The sequence below is a fragment of the Heloderma suspectum genome, chromosome 7, assembly GCF_057233095.1.
Source record: "Heloderma suspectum isolate Gila_16-S chromosome 7, 16-S_ref, whole genome shotgun sequence".
Lineage (NCBI taxonomy): Eukaryota > Metazoa > Chordata > Lepidosauria > Squamata > Helodermatidae > Heloderma > Heloderma suspectum.
The window spans coordinates 18,475,208-18,495,325 of record NC_139464.1 but is presented as its reverse complement, the minus strand read 5'-3'; the positions used below and the strand labels follow the sequence as shown (position 1 = coordinate 18,495,325).

Here is a 20,118-nt window from a genome sequence, read left to right as displayed (position 1 = left end):
CTCATTATAAAATTACTAGCCTTGGGCTGCATTTGCGCACCATGCTAAACCATGGTGTAGTGCAACACACGCAAGCAGCAGTGAGCCACAGCTCCGTCTTACGCAGTTCCCCCTCCTTCTCCTGCCCTGCTGAGAGGAGTTTGGAAGCTTTCACTTTGGCTTTTACTTAACTGCAGTTTGCCATGTCATCCTGACCCAGAACCGTGGTTAACATTAACTGTGATTAGTTTCAAACAAGGCAGCTTCAGAAACCATAGTTTGAAGTCGGCTTGCTTGAAAATAAATATAGTTATCCACAGTTTGTCAGTCTGGACAACACAACAAACTGCAGATAACCAAAAGCAAAAGCAGAATGTCCAAACTACTTCTCCTGGGCACATGGGGGAAGGGGAGGAGCACGTGTGTCCAAGGTTCACTTCAGCTTGTTCCTGCTTGGTCATGTAGTACTAAACGACAGTTTAGTGGGATGTGCGGATGTAGCCTTTGTGTCATTTGAGCCTCAAAAGCTTTCCAATGTTAAGATTCTTCTTGTTGCCTCTTAGTTTTAGTCAGACACTATTGGAAAATGTTATTTATTTCAAAGGGCTTAATACAGTTTGGATGTAGCATGACAGCCAGCATTATCAAATGCGGGTATAAATCTGAAGTTGTGTTCAGGACAAGGATTAACCTATTTTCCACTCTTTGGCTTCTCACACGATAATCCTTCAGCCAGAGGAGCTCACGCTGCTGCTTATAAAGCTGAGAAGGCAGCAAGCCGAACTGAGTAGTATCCGGGAACACACATTAGCACAACTCATGCAACTAAAACTTGAGGCCAGCAGTCCAAAGGTCAGCTATGAAGTGATGTTTGTCATGTGCCATCTTCACTAATTGTTAGCCATTCATTAATCCAAGCTTGCATTGTACCATTGGTGTGACTTCCTCTAATGTAGATTATTGAGTGTCATTGTTTCTGGGCATCTGTGATGGTCTGCTATTAACCCTTTGAGTTCTGATGTGGATCTTAAGTACATTACAATCAAAATAGAGATAGGAATGCATTCAAATACATTTCACTGCAGTTGAGTCCAAATTTTGCTAGTTATGCAGATTACACACGAATCTGAACCAAAGTAGGTAAGAGTAGTGATAAATATGATCTACCATGGCAATTTCATTTTGCTTCCTCATCTTTGAAATGACTTGTAAATGGTATTTAGAAGCAGGAAAAGTGCACAATTGTATCAAAGGGTTTATAGTTGTCTGTGTAAATTCAACATGACCATGACAGTTAATCTTGATTTTGTTTTAATGTTAAGACATAGCTTTTGTAGCTAATTTTACTAAATCTGCAATTGCAAACTTTTGCTTTATTTAACAGAGCATATTTTTGGTTATATTTTCGCTTCCTTGTATGACTAAAATATTGATTGGCTCTTCAAAATGCTAATGTAAATTCTAGGAAGATCCAAAATTTAATGTAGCTCTCTCTTGGATTCTGTGCATTTTGTCAGTTTTTATTGAAAAAAATATGCAAGTATTAACTAAAAATGATTGCAATTAGAACATGTAATTCTTTGTCATTTCTGACTGACCTTTTCACATCTTCATATCTGTCCCTTTCTTCCCTCCTTCCACTTTGAATGCTGGTTGCTAGAATGAGATTCTTTCTCATCACCTTCAAAGGAATGCCCTATATTTGGATCATCAGGTGGGGTTCATAGCTTATTACTGTATGTTTTATGTCTGGTGATATGTTGACTCTATCGTTCATCATTAAAAAAAATTATGGTGCTATCCCACTAAAATGTTAGTGGGCAGGTAGTAACAATGTTTCCCCAAGTATAAATATCACAACTTTGGTTGCTAAGATCACTGTTCTGTTACCTTGCTACTCTTACCCTAATGCTTCAACTGGTCTGCTAAAAGGAATGTACCATTTGGGATTCAATAGTTGAATAGATTCAGTCATTTACATGGCACTTTTAATGTGGAATGCAAACTGGATTTTTTTTTTTAAGAATAGTACTAATCTAGAAGATAATTTTCACCACAATAATTATTCCTGAATTTGTCTCCCTCATCTCTACATTCTAAATAAATACTAACATTTAACTTAGGACATAAATGTATGCTTCCCATCATAGTAATCTTTTTCAGAAAATATTGTTTCTTTCAAGAAAAAAATTGCACAGAATGAAACTTATGAATTTGAATATTTAGCCATTATCTTTTTGTGCCTGCCTAGTTGTTAGCACAGGAGTTGAGTTCTTTCTTGACTTGCTCTGTTTCCTTCTCTGCATCTGCAAGTGAGAGCACATATTTGACTTGACACATCATTGATAACGCAGCACATCTACAACTTCATTCGTGGCACCTGTACAGAGGATAGACTGCCCCCAAAATGTTATTTCTAGGCCCTTGAGTAAATAATAATCATGGTTATTATCAGCTCTGTAAGCCCATTTCCAGGTCTTTTGGCACCCCAGCATATACGCCACTGCCCTCTCTTCCTTCTCGCCCAGCAGCAGCAACTGCTGCCACTCTCCTTGTCTTCCTTCTCTTTTCCAACAGCAGCAGCTGCTTCTGCTACCATCCTCCTACTCCTCTACTCTCTCCAGTAGTGCAGGACCACTGCCTGCCTCCCCCTTTATGCCTCACTTTGAGGGGTCCTTGCCTAAAGCGAGGCATTCTGGTTGAGGTGGCCCTGGAGTTTACCTATTCCATGGCAGCACAGGCGAACTTCAAAGCCACCTCACCCACAATACCTCCCTTTCAGGAAGGACCTCTTGGCGTGTGGCATTTGGGCTAGATGAGCTCTCTGGAAAGCTGTGCTGATTGCTTTTCTCCTGTGTCTTTTGTTGCAGCAGGGAAGCAGCTGGCAGGGGCTTCCCAGAAAGCCTACCCACCTGATGTCTAGCTCCAAGGGGTTCTCAGAGCTAGGCTAGGAATTAGGTGACCAGCTCTGGAGAACGATACTGGCTGGGTCTTTGGCTGTGGCAGCAGGAGGGCGGCCAGTGCTGCTCTCCAGAGTGCCTGGCAGGCCAATGTCTTGGTCTCAGAACCCATCTGAGCTAGGCATTGGCCTACTGCTTCAGAGCAGTGGGGCGAATGGCCATCCTAGCACTGGGCACAAGTTAGAAGAAATAGGAGAGGCCAGAGCACCTTCACTGCCACCACATGGCTGCCACCCCCTAGGGGGTCATTCGGCACCCCCAGAATTTGGCACCTGGGGCAGCTGCCCCTCTTGAACTCTCTTGAGGCTCAGCATAATTCTGTGACCCTGAGCAGTACTTCTGTGGTCAGATTACTCAGAAAATGCATATAAATTGGAGTTGAACAAGCGACCCATTAATCTGGCCCACTATTGCTGTGAATGGGGAAGATGATGTTCACTGCGTGTTCTTGTTTCTGTTGGAATGCCTACAGAGCTTTGGATTTGGGCTAATAGTATTTACATAAACATTATTCTGGTCCTTTGTGTAGCCTTGACAGCTATATTGCAAGGGAGGACACATAAGATTCTTCTGAGAACTGGTACTACATTGGTTCAAATGTTCCCAGTAAATCTTCATAGTGTTATCTCATTGAATCACCATTGAAAATGTTAAAACAAAGAACACCAATCTTTAAGATAAGACTGCAGTTGCTTTTCTGTCTGCTTGACAGCTAGGATCTTAATATCAATGGAGTAGAGTACAATAGAGTAGCCTCAGCCTAGGGAAATGATTAACAGTTTTTCTAAAAGCTAATCTCTCTCCACTTTTGCTAATAAAACAAAACAAAAACAAATTCAATGGAATGAATGAAATTTCAGGTACTTGACCGAATGTTCAACCCTACTACTTTATTTCAGAGAAGCTTGTGGATTATAATTGACATTAGCTAATTTTGGTGAGAAACACTGTTCTGTTATTCAGGAGATTATATTTATTCTACAGTGCTACCCACAAGATGCTTAACATGCTTTGGAAGCAGTACCCAGTCATTTCTACAGGATATGCAGGAGAAATTCCTGCAGTAGAAAAAGCAAGTCCCCCACTCATGATTAATGAGCTGCCTTCCTCACATACAGGTGGGAAATGAGCTCCAGATGTGTGGCCTGGCAAGAGCTACAGATCCATTGTGCTATGCTGGCATGGCTGTAGAAATAGTAGGCCTCCAGTGTAGTTCTCTCACAGTTCTCTCCCATCCCCATCATTTTGTCCCACTTACTGAGAGTTAGGTTTTATATTATATTGCCATGTGGCATTAACCAATTGCTCCCTAAATCCATAGATTGTGGGCAACCCACAAACTGTTTACCATCATATGTCTGAATGTAAATTGGCATATTTCTTTGACCTGATTTAAATGCATATATGCCATTTTAGATTATGATGATAATGATGATTACATTTATATCCCGCCTTTTTTCCTCTTGCAAGGAACCCAAGGTGGCATACATAATCCTCCTTTCCATTTTATCCTCACAAAAACCCTGTGAGGTAGGTTAGGCTGAGGGTCAGTGACCAGCCCAAAGTCACCCGGTGAGCTTCATGGCCGAATGGGGACTAGAACCTGGATCTCCCGAGTCCCAGTCCAACTCTCTAACCACTACACCACACTGAAGCCTTAAAGCAGGGGTGTGCAACTCACATGCGGGCCCCGCTGCCCCCCCACCCCAGTGCAGACCCTGCAGCCTGCTGTGCTGAAAATCAGCTGCAAACTACAACAGACCAATGGACCTTGTTTCCAAATCTGGCTGCAGGAGTGCAGCCCTAGGGCGGGGGCCCTGGGGGGCAAAAAAGGCCCTCTGACCCCCCGAAGTTGCCCACCTCTGCCGCAAATGCTCAGTCTTCCAAGCATTCATCATCTTTTTATTTCAATGGGGCTTACAAGCCCTGTTGAAATGAATGGAAGTTGTTCAGAAACTGCGTAGTCTCCACTTCCCAAATCTATTACTGACTTTTTTTTATCAACAGAGTTGTTCTAAACATTGTCTTTAGGAGTATTTAATACAAATAATTGTGATGCAATCATGAAATATTTAATACAAATAATTGTGATGCTGGAAATGTACAAAAGATGGACGTTAGAGCTAGGTAAATATAGTAACTATATGTTCTCAAACGAACCTGCTTATAGTCATGTTATGCTGTTAGATTGAGGATAATAAATAAAGTATTGCTAAAACCACTGACAAACGAACATTCACAGTCTAGGAAGGCTTAAATTTATTACAGTTCATACTGTAAAAGATTTTTTTAATTTATTTATTATTTAATTTATTAATCGCCCATCTGGCTGGTCACCCAGCCACTCTGGGCGATGTACAACATACAATAAAACAATAAAATTCTACAATAAAAACATTTTCTAAAATACCCTAACCCACCCCAAATGCCTGCCTGAACAGCCACGTTTTTAATGCACAACGGAAGCTCATTAAAGAGGGGGCATGACGGAGTTCCCTAGGGAGGGAGTTCCACAGAGTGGGGGCCACTACAGAAAAGGCCCTCTCCCTCGTCCCCACCAGTCTAGCTGTCCTGGCTGATGGGACAGAGAGAAAGCCATCCGCGGCTGATCTTGTTTAGCAGCCTGTCTGGTGCTGCTGGAGACACTCCTTAAGATAGGCTGGGCCGGAACCATATAGGGTTTTAAAGGTCAAAACCAACACCTTGAATTTGGCCCGGAAAACAACTGGTAACCAGTGCAACTCCTTCAGCACTGGAGTGATGTGATCTCGCCGGCGGCTGCCTTTAATCAGGCGAGCCGCCGCATTCTGTACCAGCTGCAGCTTCCGAACCATCTTCAAGGGTAACCCCACGTAGAGTGCATTGCAGTAGTCTAAACGAGAGGAGACCAGGGCATGTACTACCGATGGGAGCAGATGGTCAGGAAGGAGTTGATGGAGTTGATACAGCGCTGTCCAGCTCACAGCTGACACCTGAGCCTCCATGGACAGCTGGGAGTCCAAAATGACCCCCAGGCTGCGGACCTGGTCTTTCAAGGGTAGCCGTACCCCATTCAACACCAGGTCAGCATCCCCCAGCCTCCTCTTGTCTCCCACCAAAAGTACCTTGGTCTTGTCAGGGTTCAGCTTCAGCCTATTCCTCCCCATCCAGCCACTCACCGTCTCCAGACATTTGGACAGGGATTCTACGGCCAATCTTGGTGAAGATTTGAATGAGAGGTAGAGCTGCGTGTCATCAGCATATTGATGACACTGCACCCCAAACCTCCTGATGATAGCCCCCAGCGGCTTCACATAGATGTTAAATAGCATCGGGGAGAGGATGGAACCCTGTGGCACCCCACAAGTGAGTGGCCACAGGTCCGAAACCTCCTCTCCCAGTGCTACCCTCTGGTACCTGCCGGAGGGGAAGGACCGGAACCACCGCAATACGGTGTCTCCAGTGCCCAACCCCTCCAGGCGGTCCAGGAGGATACCATGGTCCAAGATGTTACAAGTACAATTCTTGGTGGCCTGGACTAAGGTTTTGGTCATGCAATTCTCCTTTTTTTTTCCTTTTCCTTTTTTCTCTGTCATGGCATAGCTCTTGATTGACTCATTGCAAGTTTTCAGGAAAAGATAGCCACTTCCCATAAAATGTTGTGTTGAGGAAAAAAATGGACTGAACTCAACCAGCTGTACAGTTTCCAATCCCTGGGGCCTATATTGGCAGATAGTCGACTACCTTAGAACTTATGTTTTGTGTTTTCTTCATGATGTGTAACTATGCCTAAGAGAGTTCAGGTGTTCTTTACATTGTAAATATGGCCACGTGTGAGGTATTTTAATGAAACTAGCATTTAGTCCATGTTGTCAATTTGTTAATAATGTTTCAGAAATGCTCACTAAGTTTCTTAAAGAAACATCTAAAATGCTTATTAGTTATACGAATTGTTTTAAACCTAATGTGGGCTGTAGGGCATTTAAATTCATAGATTCTCTAGTTTGCCCTTCACAGGCTTTTCAAATGAACAGTTTTACTATTCATGAGAGGAAGTATGAACTGCTGCACTAATAGAAAACAATTAAAGTAGAGGCTATATTTACAGTGTCGTCTTTCAAATCTAGCCGTGCTGTAAACTGATGTTTGCTGTATGCTCCTCCTGATTTGAAATAGATGAAAGAGAATGAACCTTTAATCATCATGGTTCACACTATGATTGAGAACTCGGCGCTAAGACCACAACTATACCATCAAGTAAGGTCTTGGATAGTGAATGAAATTGTTTTTTTATCATTGCAAAAAAATTCCTCAGTGACAGTTTTTGGTTGTCCCCTCCAGTTTACCCATAACATTGGTGTTCCTCCTATTTGTTTTGGAAAACCACAAGTCATCTGTGCTTATAAAACGTTGCAATATCGCTAGCATGGCTTTGCTGAACGTACTTGTCATTGAGTATTGAGTGTACTCCTTTGGACAGTTCTTTCTGTTTCAGAGTATTTGGCAAATTGCTGTTTTCTGCAGGTTAATCCAGTAAATTCCTAACAATGCCAACAAGCTTCCAACATTTGTCGTAGCATGGATCTATGCGATTTGTTTTATTTTCTTTCTCTTTTTTTTTCTTCTTCGAAGGAACATCTTCATTTTGGTTTAATGCAAAAGCATGCCAGCAGTGTTTACCTTGTCATTTCTGGCAGCTTCTCATTTTAGGAATGAATTTACTAATTGTTATAGGTTCCTGGACAGTTGCTTTTTTGCCCTTGGGAGTTAAAAAAGGATCAAAATAACTTTGATCTGGGAACTATAGCTCCTAAGGGCAGTGTGTTCAGAAAGTCACAGCAAACAAACTTAGTCTTGAGTCATGATTAAAATATTCAGAGGGGAAATGTGGTGAATGGAAATATAACATCAACATGTCTGTTAGAAATCCATTAATATAATGATTTTATCCTGAACATCATACGAATGTCAAGAGATTTCACTGTGCACCAAATACAATCTTTGGCATTAAGGGTGCCTCCCCCTTTTTTTCATCAAGTAATGGCATTATTTTTTCAGCTTATGAGCTTAGGGGCTCTTTAACTCGTGACCCAAAGTGACTCTCATAACTTGAGCTTTGACCAACATGTAAGGCTGCTGATGCTTGTCCCCGGAGACCATTCCTTTTCCTTTAATAGTTACATGACACAGAGAACTTGGGCAGATGCAGCTTCTGTCATTGTAGCTGTGATGGGAGAACCTGCAACTGCAAAATGTCTGTCCACTAAGCAGCTGCTAAAGGCACAGATGCGCTCTTGGGAAAAGATTTAGTAACCTTGCCAACATGGGCAAAAATTCCACAGCTTCAGGGAACAGTGCAATGCCTCCTGTGAGTAGTAATTGTGTGATGAAATACTTTCGGTGCCATTACAATTTTGCTCAAACATGTGCTTTGGTGGATTTTCAGTTAACATGTTTTCTCCCCCGATTCCTTAAAAACAGCGTGCAGTTTTATTAAAATGGAGGAAACATTTTGTCTTCACTATCTGCTACTTGGCTGACACTAGAGATTGCATCAACCAATTACAGCCAAGTCTGTACCCAGTTTTATTTGCCAGAATAAGATCTCAAAGGACGCAATCCTATCTGGATAGTTGCAGCCTCCAAAACTGGAGGCTGACAACTATCCTATGCAGGACAGCTGGAGCAGAGTGGATCCTCTCCTCCACGCTCCAGCCACCCTGCCTGCATTTTTGCCTAGATGGGCGATTTCACCTTTTTAGGCACGGCTTTGGGGAGGGAAGGGGCCTGGAGACTTGATAGGAAGCTGTGTAAAGCCACTTCCTCAGTCTCCTCCCCTCCCCTTGAACCACCCCCTTTTCCCTATCTCCGCACTTCGTTTCTGAGCACAGAGACAAAGCCGGTGCGGAGAGAACCACGCCAGCTACGAGGGGGCAGGGAGCGTGGTTTCTGGGAACCGATCAAGCCTATGGCCCTCTAGACAGTGTCTAGTGGCCATAGGATTGCTCCCTCCAGAAGGTTCTACAGGTTGGAATGGAAAAAAGCCTCCTTTAGGCACAGATAGTTTTTACCATTTTCTTTAGCTGCCTAATTACTTGGTTTCACTTTTCATTAGGTTGGAAGGAATAAAATTTTTTCATCATTTTGCACTGAGTTAGCACCATACTTGATTGTTTGACTCTGGAAAGTCTTGAAGGCTGAACTACCTGATTATTCCTGGATGCATGGTACTTCTAGAAAAGGTCTTTTAGGCTTAATGGAATTGAGAGTACAGGCGGAAGTGTTGTTTTCACAGCTTTTAATCTTGTGTGTTAAACAAAACACAGCTTGAAGAAATAGACTTCCAACGTACCATGTTTATTAATATCAAGTACGTAAATTGGGATATGCAAATGGTAACCTTTACAGCTCATCCTGCACTGAATCACTGGACTTAAATTCTGAAATATTCCCATGCTCTGGGAATAATTCACAAGGACAAGTAAAAGAAGAAGTGGCAACTGGTATATAAAGCGAGTGGGTGGGTCTGTGCCAGAACAGTTAGTGCCTAAAATTCTTTTCTGATTGAATCCTTCGCTTGCATCCTTGTCACAGTTTCCAGTCCACACATTCAATTTACAAGCCAGAGCTTTCTGTGGCTTTTAAGGTTCTGAGCCAAATGATTAAAAAGATTTTCAAATCTTTGTTCATGATTTCATGAGGCTTCCTTACTTGAGTTGCATTGCATGTTATTGGATTGCTAGCTGCTTAAAGTTTTATGTGGGTTGCAAAACACAAATAACTTGTTTTTAAATTTGGTAACAGGCAGCAGCTTACCACATGGTGGACGCGCATAATGTGTGGAAGCCCCAGCCTGATGGTGAGCCTGACGTTACCAGTATCATACTCCCACAACTGCTTGGAAATCCAGGGAAACGGGGGAGACGCATGGTAGCACTGTGCTCTCTGCATGGCTAGAGCATACAGAGGACCAGCCAGCTCCCCATGCAGTCAGAGCCACTGCATGGGACACTTTTAAGTGGCTACCCTGGGAAGCACCCGTCATTTTCCATCCTTAGTAAAGTCAAAGAAGAATGATACCTACATTGGAAGCACCTCTCTGGATGCAGATCTGTGTTGTGTTGACACTGCTTTCCAGTGGATGCAGTAGACACTTTAAAAATGCAGGGTGGGCGACTTGTGGCCCTCCAGACTTTTTTTAGACCACAATTCCCATGATCCTCCACCTTCAGCTATGCTGGCCTGATCTGATTAGAGTTGTAGGCCAAAACATCTGGAGGGCCTCACGCTGTTTATCCCTATTCTAAAAGGCTGCAGAGGAGACGTGTGGTTCCTCCTTTATCAGACTGCCCTTTGCAGTGTTAGCAGGTTTTATTTTAAATTGCCTTATCAGGTTCCTTTCACTCACCTTCAGAAGCAAACATATTTTCAGACAGAGATACAAAGTAATAGATTTTATGTTAAAGTAGGACATGTTACCAGCTACCTTTGCCACATCTCTGAGACCATAGCAAGAGCGGAAGAACATGAGCTACAAGAACATTTAGACTGATCCAAAGTCTCTGCCTGTTTAACTCTGTTTTCTAAACATTAGACTCGATACAGCATCTTCAAGGTGTTGACAGTGGTGGGTTCAGATTTCCACTGAAATTAGCAAGCACGTGTAGCTTGATGTGGGAACTGTGGGAGTTACATAATAGTTATAACTCATACATGCGCTGCATCTCTTTGACTGCACATGAGGTTTGGTAGCATTGTCTCATTAGTCCCTCTCCAAGTTACCAAACTCTTTTAATGCCCTCAGGCTTTGTGCTGTGTGAGTTCTGAAATAGCCATGAGCCAAATCACCCAGGTATGCATGTACAAAGCCTTGCACTCATGCAAGGACCTTTTACAGGTTTGCAGCAGTGGAGTTTGTTATGTACTATACATTAACATGACTATCCATACGTCTTCAGGAGTACCTGAGAGAGTATCTGTGCAAGATGCAGCTCAGTGGTACAACACGTGCTTTGCATTCAGAAGGTCCTGGGTTCAATCCCTAGCTTCCAAGAAAGGCAAGGAAAGATGCCATTTGAAACCCTGAAGAGCTGCTGCCAGTCAAAATAGATAGTTACTGAGCTAGATGAACCAGCCGTCAGACTTGGTACAAGGCAGCTTCCTTTGTCCTAAAAAAAACCCTCCTCAGATGGAGGAGATTCAAGGATACCCTCAGATGGATATCCTTGAATTAAAATGCGAGGTCTGATAGGCAGTGCTGTTATTTGGGCACTAGGTGGCACTGTCTCTTGAGTCAGTGGTGTGATCTTCAGCAAAAACTGTATTCTCTGAGGATCATTTTGGATAAAAGTATAGCAATGTTGCCCTCTGTCTTTGGGTTAGATTCTGGTATGGGATGTCTTCGGTGGTTTTTTCCTAAACCTTCAGTGAATCATAACAGTGATGTTTGGAGTTTTTTGAAAAACTGTCTTACAAAACGTTCAGTCACCAGAGCCACTCACGGCTGCAGTTTCAGTAATGGTCTGCCGTGATCATCCACTAAAGCAGTGGTTTCCAAACTTTTTTCATTGTGCACCCCCCATCAGTAAAAGATTTTTGAGCACGCACCCGCAATATATGTATATTTATAAACAATATACATGTACTACTGCACTAATATATTATGTACATTATAAACACACACAAAACATAGAAATTAAAAAAAGATGAGATAAAGACTGGTTAAAAAAAACCATACTTGCTCTCACTAAAAAAAATATTAATATTTCTAGTGAGAACAATGTGACTGAATATGCTTCGTTATTTTTGAAAATCTTGGTTTAAGACTTTATGATAACAGCGATTCGAAGGTCTGGTTCCAAGTTCAGTTTATTTTGATACTTGGATTTAATGGCTGTTATATCTAAAAAAGACACCTCACAAAGATAAGTAGACCCAAATGGAAGAAATGCATTGTTGGCTGCACTTACTAAATCATGATACTCATTTTTCAATCCCTTCCACCAATTCTGCAAAGTTTTTTGTTGAAATACAGCTAGTAAACTTCTATCTTCCCTGATGTCAATCAGTTGTTCTTGCAAACTAATCGGAAGATGTTGCATTTTTATAGTTTTAACAAATGGGTTCAAAACCCACTGAAACTCTTGGTTTGGAAGATGTTTAAACAGGTTAGAAAATTCCCTTCCCAAGTTTTGTAAGTGTGCAGATATGAGAGTTTTTATAGGTGACACACTTACATAGTTTTCGGCAACAAAATCACATACCGATGGAAACATTTCCAAACATCCATTTCAAAAGCTCTCTCCACAGCGCAAGTTTCTTTCGAAAAGCAGTTACTTTCTCTCTCATTGTTAAAACATCACCTTTACCTTGAAGGGACCGATTAAGTGTGTTTATTTTTTCAGAAACATCTGCTAGGTAGCATACTAGTGACAGCCACTTGTCATCACAGAAAAGGTCAGCAAATTTGGAACAGATGTGCTCTCCTTCGGCAGGACAGTAGCTGCTCCAGTGCCGCGATGGAGCAAACAACCGCGCCATCCTCTGCCGTGCCTGGCAGAGACTGGTGCAGTTGCTCTCGGTGGCTGCGGCAGAGTCAGGATAGAACAGGAGCCAAGGGAGAAATGCCATGGAGCTTCCCTCTCTGCTCCAGTCCCATCCTGCTGCCTCTGCCACCGCCATCATTACACAGAGTGGCAGCTCGTCGGGGCAGCAGGAGGCTGCTCAATTATCAGGCCTTTCTGCACCCCAGTGGATCGTCTTGCGCACCCCACTGGGGTGCACGCACCGCACTTTGGAGACCACTGCTCTAAAGGAGTCTGTTAGATTTGAAACTTGTAAAAACAGATCGTATGTTTAGTGACGTTGCCACTTTCTATTGAGAGAGGTCTGTTCTAACTTTGGACTTCTTACCTTCAGGGAAGCTTTTTATTGCAATAACTCTCTGTTACAGAACTCCAGGACTGGTAATCACAAAGGATTTTATAGGAGGAACACTCAGTTAATAATAAAGGCCAGGTGTTTGGGACTTCTATGTTCAAGGGTGCATGCTCAAGGGTGAACTGAGAATAGCCCTAGACACAATGGACATCAGTGAGAGATCAGTATATTGTGGCCAAGCTGCCATTCAGGGAAACATGTCTGCCATTATCAATTTTCTAAATGAAGAACTGTGATAACCTTCAAAGGTATGCTAGGGTTCCCCAGAAAAGCATTTGCAAATTACTGAGAGAGACAAAGCTGTTGCCACTTGTAGTCTTTCATAGACTAAATGCCTCTTCAGTCTGCAGTTCTGGAACCAATGGTAGCCTCACGTAATTCTATGCATACAGAATGACTTCTGTCATTCTAGCTATCATTCAGCTCCATGTGGCATCAAACCATTTGGCTTGCCACTTTGGTGCAAACCCTGGTTTGGTGCAAACCCTGGTTTGGTGCAAATTGGAGTGCATGAAAGGGGAGAGCATTTAGAGACGGAAGGCTTGTTCTATTGTGAACAAACCCTATGTAGAATCATAATTGTATTTGTGGTTCTATTATTGAAGATATGTGGTTGGGTAAAACACGTCTCTGCACTGTTGTGCTTTTCAAGTTACAGACATACTTAAATAAGCAGATACCATCTTCCAAGGAATCTAGGTGATAACCAGTAGTATTTGGGGGGGGGGGAGCGGGAGGGGAATAGTTTTGGGCTTAAAAAGCAGACAACTGTAACATTTTCAGAATTGCTTATAACTGCATTGAAAGTGAGAGCTGGATGCCAAAGCATCTTCAAAAATGTACACATCCACTCTGTAATTCTTGTAAATGAATGCATATTTCTCATCTTTTTCCTGTTGTGAGCTTGGCCAGATTTATATTGGCCATGTTTGAGCATATCTATATTTTTATTATAAAAACAAAGATATTTCCATTCTTCAGTTCTTTCTCCTGTCAAGACTGAATCTGTAGTACATTTCCAAGTGGGTTTAAAAATGAGAAGGCCCTGTTAGACACTAAACATCATACCAAATTAAAACCTATCATCTTCATGACACACAACAGTGCTGTGGCTTTTTCATCCCCTGGTACTCATTCCATTAAATGTTCATTTCAAAGCAAGATTACTTATATGGCTTTAATACACTGTGCATACTCTCAGATTGTCACCCAGTGCATTTGCATGAGGATATGCCTTGAAATGAAACACTTAAAAAGTCTTCTAAGGATCTTCTGTGGTTGGAATGCTTGTATGGCTAAACCCTTGCCTCATCCTTGCATTTGTAGTTGTCCCTTAAAAGCAGAGATAAGGCTTATAATGTTATACTGTATACAAAAATAATGTGCATATATGTGAAGGTAGAGAGGGCGATTAATGAGTGCAATGTTCAATGTGCAATGAACACATTGTAAATAAGGTAAAAAAATGTTCATTACACTGGCCCGGTACAGATGTAACGATTGGGATCATGTTGTGGTTTTTCCAGTTTCATCCCCTTCTCTCACCCACCTTTCATGTCTGCTTTAAACATGTTGTAATATTTATGTCCACATTGGCACTAGCCGTTATTGGTGTTAACCAGATTGCCACTTAACTAAGAGTTCGCAGACTTTATGTCAAATGTTGCTTTTAAACTTTGGTTGGCTGGGCAATCCTATCAAGCACAGTTACTGCTGATATGAAGTCCTAGATATGGTTAAACACTGGAGAGCAGGGGAGAGGCAGTAAGGAGCACATGAGCCTTCAGCTTGCTCCCAATCTCCTAAAGATGCTTAGGAGATTGGGGATGTTACATCCGCGTTTGGCCAGTATTCCATGTATTAATACACTACAAAAATGCATTTGCTGAAATGGAACAAAGAGTCTTGTGCACCTTAAAGGCTATAAAATTTCTTAGTCTTCAAGGTGCAACAATATGCTTTCTTTTACCTCTCTGGAAATTGCTCAAATTGATGATCATATAGTTATGTCCTGTCACATTTTAGAAAGTACCTTGCTAATAGGCAATCTAAAAGCTAGAGGTGGAAAGAAGTTATTGTATTGACAATCTGCCTTCATAACTCCAGTTTGATTGTGTTTGCTGCCATTCTATTTAGCAGTTTATAATCTTGGAGGAAGGAGGTACAATCAATAGTGATGGAACCATATTCAGTAGAATCAAACTGATAAATCTCATGTACTTAAAGTTTCTATTGGTGCTTAGAAATTTGAATGATTTTTTCCAGCCAACAGTAAAGTCCCAATTATTTAATCCTCCACTATCTGAATTGGCTATTTCTCTTCCATGCAGCACCTCCTTGTGTAAATATTACTTCCCTTTATCCATTTTTTTTTAAGAATTTGTGGAAATATTGTATATCCACTAGGCATTTGGATAAAGGAGTCTGTAGTGTAGAGCGATTCCTGTTGTGTTGAAAGACTTATTTAAAGCAAAGCTGAGAGAAGTGCAGTGAAGTAACCAAACCTGCATGCCAAAGGCAGTGTGTTTATGGCTTTCAGTGTTGTAAGTCTCAACAGATAATGTCCTTTTTTGTAAATCTCAAGTAATTCATCTTGAGTTTTTTCAAGAGATAAAATGAAGGCAGGATGGAGCTCCATATTCTGAATTCGCACATAGAAATTTATTCATTGTTCTCTATAATTACATGATGCCAAATCATTGGTATCACTGAAGCTGATTTATCCACCATCCTTGTTTGTTTGATTTGGTTCTTGAATGTTTGGACTACTATCAAAACTAAATTTATGTTATTTTATGAATTCTGAAGATCACAAGTGGAACGTGATTCCGGTCTCAGCTTTGGTTAACGTCATAGCAAGAATAAATAGCTCTGATGTACCTTCCCCTTTCTGACAAACCATATTTGGCATTCCATCATAAACTGAGATTTACATGGTGTGTGTTGATTAAATGCATTCAGGCATATTATGTGCTTAACATTTCAAGTTGAAGTAATTTATGCTTAATTAAATGTTAATTTTAGACCGCACACTGTTTTGCATGATTTTAGTGAAGTTGTTTGATGGCAGTGTTCTTCCTTATTATAGCTGACACAAGATGAATGTAGGGGTTCTCTGTACAAATACAGATCAGAAGAGCTGGATATTGATGTAAGTACTGTTAGTGTGCTGGATTTATTTATTTATTGCATTTGTATCCTGCCTTTTTCCTCCAAGGAACCCAAGGCAGCATACATAATCCTCCTCCTCTCCATTTTATCCTCACAACAACAACCCTGTGGGGTAAGTTGGCTGAGAGTCTGTGACTGGCCCAAAGTCACCCAGTGAGCTTCCATGGCTGAGTGGGGACTAGAACTTGGATCTCCCAGTCCAACACTCTAACCACTAATTCACTTAGAACTATTTCACTATGTTGAAGTATTTTATTTAAACTGGTTTGTTTGACTCACGTAAAAATAGTTCGAGTTGAAGATTACATTAGTTTGTCCCATCTCTCAGACTTTCTGAAGCAGAGTTGAGATGCACTTTGAGTCTCTGTTTGAAAAGCTGTGAAAAATGTATAATGTCGCCCACAACCCCCCTTGAGAGTTCAGAAACCTTTGAACCCTACTTTTCAAAAACATTATACAAAAAAGAGTCGCTGTTCTGAGATTAAATTTGACATGACTGTGTGCTCAGAGCATTAGAATATACTCTCTTGTTTGTATAGAGTAGTCTGTTAATAACTGCATATGAAGTAATCACTGTGTTGATCCACAACTGGGAATAACTGTATAAGTTTATCTTTCAGATATTCCATTATAAATTCAACAGTATTATCATATCCCCCCACCCCAATATACAGGTTGTCCTATCCCAGATCTTCAAGAGCAGGATTTTGCAGTATTATATAATACATGCAATACAAAGAGAGCCATGCCCTGAGTGCACACAGTCTGTATTACACAAAGCTACCCGCTCACTTGGCTCTACCAAAAAGACATCTCCCATTCTTCATAAACCAGCCTATTGCACAAGCCTATTTCAAGTTTCATCATTTCTGTAACCTCTTATATGGTCCTTTTGGGGGCATGGTCTAGTACTTTGCAGAGTTCCGGTGCGTACACACAGCTCCCTATGTACAGAAGTTGCCTCCTATCAGGGAACACACTGTACCCACATCATGGTGTATATGAAGTATTCCCCGCCTCAGAGCAGATCTCCCAATAGACCTCCACTGGCTTAGAACAATAGTTATATACACGGATTTCTAAAAAGAAATTTCTACTCTGGTTCATATACCCACTTTAGTGTATAATTTAGGATTACAGCAATGAGGTTCTGCTACCAGTAAATATTTTCCTACTTCTGTAACTGTGTGGGTGTGGGTGGGTGTGTGTAAAAACAGGCTGTGCATCAGTTGGCACTGTGCCAAGCAACTAGTGGCACTAATTATTATCACCAACTTCTCTTCCACACTAGACTAAGCTTAGCCGATTATGCGAACAAGACAAAGTGGTGCAAGCCCTTGAAGAGAAGCTTCAGCAGCTGCACAAGGAAAAAGTAGGATAATTATATTTATTACCCCAAATGGATGTTATTGTGCACGCGTTATTATCAGAACACTGATAAGTGAAGTAAAAAGAAAATCAGTCCAATGATGCAGAACATTAAAAATTATTCTTTTTATTACCATAGTACACGCTTGAGCAAGCTTTGCTATCAGCCAGTCAGGAGATAGAAATGAATGCAGAAAATCCAGCTGCTATACAAAATGTCATCTTACAGAGAGATGATTTACAGAATGGACTCCTTAGCACTTGTCGAGAAGTGTCTCGAGCTACCGCAGTAAGTAATGCAATTTTTCTTCAGCTAGTAAAACTCTGTGGTGTGTTAAGTAATGGTTCTTTGTGTAGGCATTTTTAATTGGCTGTCTATGGATTTGTTCTTTATCACAATCTAGCAAACATTAATTTGTCTTGATCTACCAGTCCTCGTGTAGCATTGGAAAGGGAGGTGGTCATTTTGGTACAATGAAAGAAAAGAATGTATTTTAGAAACTGGTTAACAATTGTAGAGACGTGTGCTAACTTCAAGCTTTTGTCAGTTTTTAAATAAGGCTGGGAATGATCAGTCTAAAGCAGGAATGGGCTACTTTGGGGAGTCTGGGTGTCATTTCCTCATCATCACCAGATCCTCCAATGGGCCACACTCCTGCCACCACAATCAGTGCCCCATGGAATTCCATGAGGTGGCAGCAAAAAAAATGGATACTACAGCTAAATTTTTTCTCAAGCTAAATTTGACCTTTTTACTGCTCTGTAGAGGCTATGGACTGGTGAATTGGTCAAATTTAGCTTAAGAACAAGTTAAATATGGCCTATTTGACACTCCTTAGTGGTAAACTGCTGCTTTTATTTTTGCTGGCATGAATTTCAGTGGTGGGGGGCACATACAGTCCACAGGTTGCCCACGTGTCATCTAAACTATCTGTTCAAATTGTGCCTATTGACATTCCAGTACTTCTTCACCACTATCAAAGCATGAAAGCTCACCACCACCAAATCTTGCTGTAGCTTCTTTCCTACCACTTAGGATAACTCAGATTCCTAGCCTTTCCACCTGCCCCTTCCATCTGAATGCCACTACACTTTTTGCCAGTGTCCCCAAACTTCACGTTATCAACCTCATCCATGATGTCAGGAATCTCAGTTTGGAAATTTGGATTTAAATCCTGCCAGCAATTTTGGCTTTTGTGGAATTACTGAACAATAGTGTTGGATTATATCCCTATTTACATTGCAGAGTTTTTCATTAGTTGATATTGGGTTCACTGCTCACCATTACCAATCTATAAATTAAGATCCTAAAACTTGATTGAATTTTTCTAGCAGGAAAGAAAATGAGCTGAACAAGAAGACCTATTTAGAGGTTTCTTGGAAGGTGAAAAAAGGAAATGGTTCCTTTAGTATTACACTTGTGCTAGTGTCAAATCAGCACTAATAGTGCAGTATCCTGTCCCCACATACCAGATGGGAGGTAGCCATTCTGTAGGATACCTGTAGTCTTGCCCTACCCTTCTCTCTAATCCTTGTGGGTCAAGGAAGAGATGATAAGTGCTTCATTGCTGGAGAGAGTGTGCAGCCTTCAAATAACTAATGAAAACTTATAGAATGCCATAATAGATAAATTTGTTAGTCTTTAAGGTGCCTCAAGACTCTGTTGTTTTTGCTGGTACAGACTAACACAGCTGCGCCTCGGGGGGCGGGGAGGGAAGGAAGGAAGGAAGGAAGGAAGGAAGGAAGGAAGGAAAGATTCACATGCTAGTGTTTGCCACTTATTCTTAGTGGCACAGCAAAACAGTGCCTGGGCCTCTAAAGAAGTTTAAAGCTTTTGTAAAGCAGGTCTTACTACTGCCGATGTTTTTGTTTTCCTCCATTTGGAGAAATGAAGCATTTAAAAGGAACGTATAGCACAGCTGTAAATCCCATGACAATGTGTTGCAGCCAAAGCCAGCATGAGCACAAGGACGCATGCAAGGGAGTTCTCCCCACCACCTCCTTACTGCAGCCTCCTCCACACCACCAAAACCCTCTCCTGCGTGTCAGGGGAAAGACATGTGAGGTGGGGATGGAGGTCTGCAATGGGAGGGAGAAATTGGTCAGCATGGCCAGCTGCTGCAAGAGATTCCTGTTGTGTGAGCATCCTTGAGCTAAAATCAGATACAACCCAATACATCCAAGAAGGAGGACCATAGCTAACACAGAGGAGTCCTGTAGAGGTCTGCCTCTCACCTTCTTGGTACCGCAGGCCCCTGCCCAGAATGTTCAGCTTTTATTTTATGAGGCAGAGGGTGCAAACAGGCAGACTTTACCCATTTGGTCACAAAGAAGTAAACCTGCTCAAACCTTCCTCTGGTCTGGCTGATTAGTACAAAGGCGCTGGAATGGCTGAAGAGCTCTCTGGACTTCTATAATTAAAATGTATCTTTATTAGATTAGAACTATTCCAGTAAATAACTCTAAATCTATAGTCTACTTCTTTTTATGTTTTACTGTTCCATATTGACTCCACTACCACCCTATTCCCACTGGCCCAGCCCCACAACATTTCTTGCAACAGAACCTGTCTGAATCTAATAAAAGCTATGGAATTATATTCAGAAATCACACGGTCAGTTTATTGTTCTTCATCATGTGTGATCCCAGGTTTGGAATGTGTAAATTTGACAGTGGAGCAAACCATCAGCACTAATATATGTATTCCTTTATCTATATTCAG

General features: G+C 41.5%; 1 protein-coding gene across 18 annotated transcripts in view; it reads left to right on the top strand.

Annotated features, from left to right (window-relative positions):
* The window catches only part of PLEKHA5 (pleckstrin homology domain containing A5), a 267,495-nt gene that overhangs the window by 222,431 nt on the left and 24,946 nt on the right, over positions 1 to 20,118 (top strand). For 8 of the 18 annotated variants that reach the window (XM_084809202.1, XM_084809201.1, XM_084809197.1 and 5 more), the window contains 5 exons: positions 712 to 831; positions 1,640 to 1,693; positions 15,946 to 16,008; positions 17,320 to 17,400; positions 17,536 to 17,685. In XM_084809202.1, the coding sequence (XP_084665328.1) occupies positions 712 to 831; positions 1,640 to 1,693; positions 15,946 to 16,008; positions 17,320 to 17,400; positions 17,536 to 17,685 (468 nt within the window). Of the gene's footprint in view, positions 1 to 711; positions 832 to 1,639; positions 1,694 to 7,094; positions 7,176 to 15,945; positions 16,009 to 17,319; positions 17,401 to 17,535; positions 17,686 to 20,118 lie in introns of all 18 variants that reach the window. The other 10 variants (XM_084809207.1, XM_084809204.1, XM_084809203.1 and 7 more) reach the window with 3 other exon arrangements.